The sequence below is a fragment of the Austrofundulus limnaeus genome, unplaced genomic scaffold (assembly GCF_001266775.1).
Source record: "Austrofundulus limnaeus strain Quisiro unplaced genomic scaffold, Austrofundulus_limnaeus-1.0 Scaffold1615, whole genome shotgun sequence".
In the NCBI taxonomy this organism is placed as follows: Eukaryota; Metazoa; Chordata; class Actinopteri; order Cyprinodontiformes; family Rivulidae; genus Austrofundulus; species Austrofundulus limnaeus.
The window spans coordinates 9,512-16,308 of record NW_013954017.1 but is presented as its reverse complement, the minus strand read 5'-3'; the positions used below and the strand labels follow the sequence as shown (position 1 = coordinate 16,308).

Here is a 6,797-nt window from a genome sequence, read left to right as displayed (position 1 = left end):
GACCAGAACTTTAAGGAAAACGCTTTAATCTAACACTTTTCAGTACCAGGAACCAAGAAAAGATACAAACTTTTTCACAATTTAAGCAGGTGTTACTTTCACATTGCTGTTTTGTTTAAACACAACTTCATTTCATTCACATCAAGTATTCGAATGGTTCTCTTATCAATCTGTGGATAGATAATTTATACATCTGGTGAGGGAACAACATGATCTTCACCAGAGAACAATTTAGCGGCCTTGGTCAAGTATGCAAGCAGAACACGGTCTTACCATGACATAGTGTCTCTGCATCTCAGTTTTTTCACTGGCCAGCTTCTCACACTCCAGTTTGAGGCTGTCAACAAATAAAATGAGACAAAAAAACAACTTCAAGTTAAGGACAAGTTTGTTTGTTATTTTTGTTAGTCCCAAATTTATCCGTTCCTAAATGGAAGATGACTGTATAACAACTTCTTTTTAATCATTTATCATAGCACCCACAAACAAAAACCTGAATTCTTGTAAAACCATATAAAAGATAGAAAGTTGGAAATGTGCTTGAACCCCGCTCTACCAGGATGTGACTCGAGTAACGTGTATATGAGGCCGGCAGTTTTTCAACATTGTGGTAAACCTTGACTGAAAACACAAATAAAAATAAAACTGAGTACAACTTGCAAAAAGTATGATAACTGCTGAACAGCGTTGGCTCAATCCACAACTATAATCTCTCTGTCTCACACACACACACACACACACATACACAGGGTAAAATAAGTGGTAATTTATGAACGTCTGAGCCCACACGACACTCTTTGGCACTCACCCATCACCAAGACTTAGACCTACCGCAGAGTAAACGCTAACATTGATGCCTGCTGCATGTGTGTGCACTTTTATGTGAACCTAATCCAGGTTTACGGGTTAGTCTGAGACCAGACTTGGTGTTTTCACTGTGGCAAAGCGGGTGACGGCTGCGGTTAAAGTCAGGTTTAATGTTAAAAGCTAGATAACAATGAGGGGAATTTGCCCCACAAAGACTGCACAGACTTGCATGTGAACCGTGGGTTTGTATTAATCCACCTGTGGTACTGTGCCTGGAGAAACTGGAACTCCTCCTTTATGCGGTCCAGTGACTCCGGGATGGTGAACTTGAAGGGCTGGCCTGGAGCCTGATGGGGCGTCTGACCGGAAATAATAAAGAAAACAGTGAATTATCATCAACATAGTGACTAATATGTGGCATGGAAATTGTAGGTTATCTTTCATAAGTTCACTTGTTTCTTATCAACTTCATTCTGCTATTCTGAGCATGTGGAGACCAAATACCACAGGAAAAAATGCATGACGTAAGCAAAAACAACAAAAAGCGCCAGAGGGTTTTAAGTCAGGTAACCGGAAGTGACTTACCGGGTGTCGTCCCTGGGGGAACATGTTATCTCTGGTGTGGGGGTGAGCTGTGTCCTCCTCCTCAAAAACCTCTCAAATGAAGCAGCGTGGATGCACGAAGCTCACGGACACAAACCCATCCGCCTTTATTTATGTGGACCAACTTAATTTTAAACCGACAAAGCCAGCTGCTCAGTCTGGGCTCACCGACAGTTTAACGTGAATCCCTCCCCGCTCCTCGAACGGCTCATTAGCTGCAGGCAGCCCGGAGAAGGGCAGGTAAGAAAGGAAGTTACCTCTGTTGTTTATTTGTAGTTTAAAGTATTCCGAGTACAGAGAGTTGGTGGGGGGAACCACAGAGCCGGAACACAAAGCCTCAAACTGTCGTCTCAAAGCGTCAGAAACATATCCACACAAGTTAATTGCAGTGAAGAGTCCCCACTTGACTCGCGGCGGTCGCTGGTTGGCGGTTAAAGAGGCAATAAAAATCACAAATATTGATTTCCGGGTTTACTCTTAATACAAAACAGTGTCCGTAAGAGGTTTAACGTAAAACTAGGAAGTATATCGTTAATTTTCATAGCAAAAAAAACTCCCACAGCGGCGCGAACGCTCCAGCGTCTAGCTCCGCTTCACCATCAATGGCAACTTTCTCACGCGGTTTCACGCTCCCCCTCTCTAACCGAAACTCTAGGACGGCCTCCAAGACGACTTTCGACCAATCAGGACCGCCGCTCCACGTGGGTACGGAAACACGGCTTCCAGATTTGACCAATAGCCGCTCCGTAAACTTCCTACAGTCCGTTGACCTCGCGAAGCTACGCGATTTTCCACCAATCAGCTCCTCGCAAGACTATGCCACTTCGGAAGCGCGCGGGGCGGGCAGTGCGGTGGGTAAAAGGCGAGTCTCGTGTGTCAATCAAAGTAACGTGGGCTCAGCCGGAGACGCGCGCGCACAAGCACACATTTATGCATACACACAAACAAGAAACACAAAAAGCTGTTTTTCTGGCTGCCGTAACGTCATGGCAGATCACCTCAAAACACCTCCTTCTCGTTTCTCTCTGAGTAACTATCCATCACTGGCATTTATAGGACTTTCCTTTGTCACATTTGTATTTGGAAAAAACTGCTGTTTAGTTTAAGTCAGCAAAATTGCTTAAATATATCTCTCAGTCCACTGTAAATTTGCAATATTTAACCCCACAGAAAACAAAGCTAAATCCAGGAAGACATCATATACATATTCTCAGTTTGAGCAGAAATATCGTAACAATAAATAAACAAAATGGAATTTTTGGATTGTGTGACGTATGTTATCATATGTCATGTGGCGTCACATGCAATGCATTCAAATTTAAGTGATGAAGTGGGAAACGTTCAGTAAAGATTTAGTGAAGTAGAGTATCTATCTGTGTTGAGTGTTTTGTTTTTAGCTGGATAAAGTCTGACTACATGGCCACACAGATTCTGCAAGATATTACGGTATTTTTCTCTAATGTCAATGCTTTATTGTAAACAGACGAGTTGTTTTGTTTGTATCGTCAGGCACTGTGAGTGGAAAAATAATAACCATCACCATTAATACCAAATTCCTTGAAGGGCCTGTGACATGAAKGACAAAGAATGTCCCAACACAGACGAGCTACATCTAATGGCCAGAACTCTGCAGTTTTCACTCATTTACAGGCCAGCGGTCACTCTTTCAGAGATGAGGATGTTCTCATTCTTGATAGAGAGGAACGTTGGTTTGAGAGAGGAGTAAAAGAAGCCATTTTTGTGAAGAAAGACCGTCCATCATTAAACAGAGGTGGAGGCCTCCGTTTTCAGTTGTCCCCCTCCTACAGCGCGGCCATTGCCAGTATCACTCCACCCCCTGTTAACAATAAGTGTTAATTAGGTGTGAACGATAGCCATGTGATGTGAGTATCAGTCACATGGAGGCAGGGCTTAAAAGCCTGAATTTTGCCTGAAACTCTCAGACTGAAGAAGTCTCTTGGAGGAGAGACGAAACGTTTCATTAGAGAAGAACCCGTCCAGAAGACCTAAACAATTTTTTTCTTTTTGATTTTTTACCTGGATTACTGAGATGCATCAGGACGCCTGTGACATGCTTATCCTTCAAATACAAAAAGTAAAAGAAAACATATTTAGATTTAAGAAAATTACCATAATACACATGATTTTACCCATTTTGTCTCATAACTGGCTTAATTTCTCTTGAATTTGGCGCAGCAAAGTGACACAGGAAGTGACATCAAAGGGGAACTATTTAAGAAAATAAACTCTCTAGTCTTTGTTTATTGAAACAATCTTATTTAAACTCTTCTTCACATCTGATAGTGACTCAAAATATTGTAAAGAAACATCAGATTCTTGTCTAATTATTGTGGCATCGCTCTGTTTACATGCAGACATTCCCTTTGACGTCACTTCCTGTTTCTTCACATGCAAGTATCTCAACAACCATTCATCTCAACAGCGTGAAATTTGTTTTGCAATATGTTATCAATGTTCTCTTTTCAAAACCGCATTCACATTCATTACAAAAATTGGATGTTACATGCACTTTAAAACTACCTTGATGTTGGTAATTATTAATACACAGTAATATAAGCAAATGATGCAATAAAGTGAACCGTACATAATCAAAAAGGTGTCAGGAACTGGATCTTGAATGAGGCTCATAGGTTTCTCTGCTCCACTTATACCATCCAAGTGCCCCTCACTCCACATGGAAAGGTCCCGACCCCCTAGCTGACCTGTGATTGGCTTAAAGAGCTCAACCTTTAACCCTACAACCTCTGACACCTGCAGTGGTTGATTCGGTCCATATGAGAGACTCCTGACTGTGACCAACCATTATCTTTTCCCCCGTAAATCTCTTGCACGCACTGGGAGCACTGACTTTATAATAAGCAAATGTTTGTATGAGTTTGATACAACTCCCTTCTCTTAAATTTGTATTCATTTTAATAAAAATATGGGTTAGGTCCAGTTACAATATTATGCTTATTTATATACGGTAAAAAATTATTGATTCTTCACTGATCCTTCGCAAACTAACTCGTGTCACATTAAACAACTAAAATGTGCTCCAACATTGTTGGGTTACTCTGCACAGGTGATCATAATTAAATGAACACACTTAAAATTTAAATGTAACATTTATTTCAAGAACTACTTCACACATGAATACAAAAACAGAACCTCAGACAATGCAGAAAACATCACATGTCAACATATTCCTCTAAAAAGGGGTAATGATTAACATTTCTTGTTAGTGTTTTATCAGTTCTCCAAATAGAACGCAAACAAGAAAAAAAAGCAAAACAAACTTTAACCCTTTTTTTGTCTGAATTTTGTGAGCACGTTTTTCCTCATCTCAGTTTTTCATTACAAAAGCAAAAYTTTTCATGTGAAATTCTTTTTTTAACTCCCCCTGAGGTAGCTTAAGTTAGCATGGACCGGTTATAATCCCTTCAGACATGTTGCCCGAGAAAGTCACACAGTGTAATATTCAAGTGTCATGCTTAAGGAACAAGATAAGCAAATGGAGGGTTTCAAGTGTTTCAATGAGCAGTATAAAAGATTAGGATGTTTTGTTATGTCTGAAACTCGATGTGTCGAGTTCCTGTGACCAACATGCTCAGTCATGATGTTTACTGATTGTTTCACTAATCTTCTCGTGAATGATAACTAAGTTAAAGATTAGACAGGGATCACAAGAGACTGACATGTTAGAAATGAGAAAGACTCACCGATAAAATGGTTTTGTAATGTGATGACTCAAACTTTTTTTTGTTTTTACACACTATACCAAAGTGTATTATTCATGTCAATAAAAATAAATCTATAGAAGTAACTTAATAAAATAAACACAAACAATGGGTTTTAGGCCGCCTTGCATGACTTTAAAAGTAATATATTTCATTAAAGAGTGTCGTTTTATGTCTCCAACAAACTATTTACCATTATGTCAGAGATTTAAATAAGAGATCTTTTGACGAGCGTCTGTTTTAATGTAAAGTACAAAGTGTTCCTACCTAGTGCTACAGCTAGCTGCTGCTGCTTTTTGCGTTTGCGTGTAGCCACAGAGTTGTTTTAAGATGACAGCAATCCACATTGGTTTTGGCCCTGATTGGACTGGTTAGCTCATCAATTTGGTCATCTATGATGGTTCAAAGAGTTATCTATAACAGGTTAACTGTTCATAACCTTTGTACAGACAAACATAGAAGTACTTGGACCAAGACTGGTTTTACCCACAATATTTATTTGTCTATGCAGTCTTGTGGCTCAGAAACTTGAAAAACACAATGCAACGTTAAGTTAAAATACGTGGAGGCTCTTGAGCTAGCCGACAAGCAGCAACAATGGCAGAAATTGAAGTTAGTGAGTGACCTCGACCCCTGTGAAGACTTGCATCAACTGCGGTGGACTCTTTATCTGGACATTGCAAAATTTTCATTCAAACCCCCAATCCTAAACGAATCCCTTTAAGACAAATGTCCCCAAGCTGACAATTACTCCACCTCCGGTTGGATGTAGGAAACCAACAGGAAAGGTTTCCACATGGTAGCAGCCAGGAGAACCTTGTTGTGTAAGTGAGCCGTACCGTTCATGTTTTTAAACCCTGGAAGTATTCTGTATTTTTATATACGAGCTGAAAACACTCCTTTGTGTTCTGGTTCAGTGATCCAACAGAGACAGTGCACCAGCGCACATGAGCTCACTGCATGGCCTCCTGATTTCCTTAACAAATGTCCATCCCCTCATTCATTTGAAGAAGAAAAAAGTCCCACCCCCACCCCAGCYCGCTCATCTCCTGTTCCCCAGTCATTTGTTTAAAGTGGCCAAGCACACAATTAGCCTCTGCTTTGGATGGGGTGCAAGAACCTGCCATACAAGCCTCATTTGGTTTGCAAATGTCCAATTTCTTTCTGATTTTAGTGGCTAAAACAAATGGCTGTGCTTTGTTTATAAAGGGGGTGGGGTGGGGGTGGGAGCGGGGGAGGGAGAAGTGCCTGTTTCAGCGGTGACCTGGTCATTTGTCTGTAGAGGAGAGAAGAGGCTCTCCCAGATAATGACTGAACAAGCAGCTTTGTGTGGGACGGCAAATAGAGTGATCCCACTCTCGTCCTACTTAACACAAGAAGAGCTCTGCTGCAGTGTGTGTGTGTGTGTGTCAGTGTTTCTATCTGCGTGTGATCTTATATGCAAACATGTGTGTTTTGTTGGGTTGTGTCTTATTTGAATGTGTGTATATGCACATTTGGTTAGTTTGGTTTGTGTCTCTCTGTGTGTGTGAGTGAGGAGAGCGGGTGTTAAAGAGTGTATTCATGCTCATGAGGTGGTGTGTGTGTGTGTGTGTGTGTGTGTGTGTGTGTGTGTGTGTGTGTGTGTGTGTGTGTGTGTGTGTGTGT

General features: G+C 40.9%; 1 protein-coding gene across 2 annotated transcripts in view; it reads right to left on the bottom strand.

Moving 5' to 3' along the window:
• LOC106535916 (transducin-like enhancer protein 1) overlaps positions 1-2,042 on the bottom strand; it is a gene marked incomplete in the record, with an annotated part of 20,381 nt that extends 18,339 nt beyond the window's left edge. The window contains 3 exon segments of one of the 2 annotated variants that reach the window (XM_014033067.1): positions 274-337; positions 1,066-1,166; positions 1,393-2,042. In XM_014033067.1, coding sequence (XP_013888521.1) covers positions 274-337; positions 1,066-1,166; positions 1,393-1,416 — 189 coding nt within the window. 2 annotated transcript variants of the gene reach the window in all.
• Positions 2,043-6,797: the final 4,755 nt, after the last annotated feature.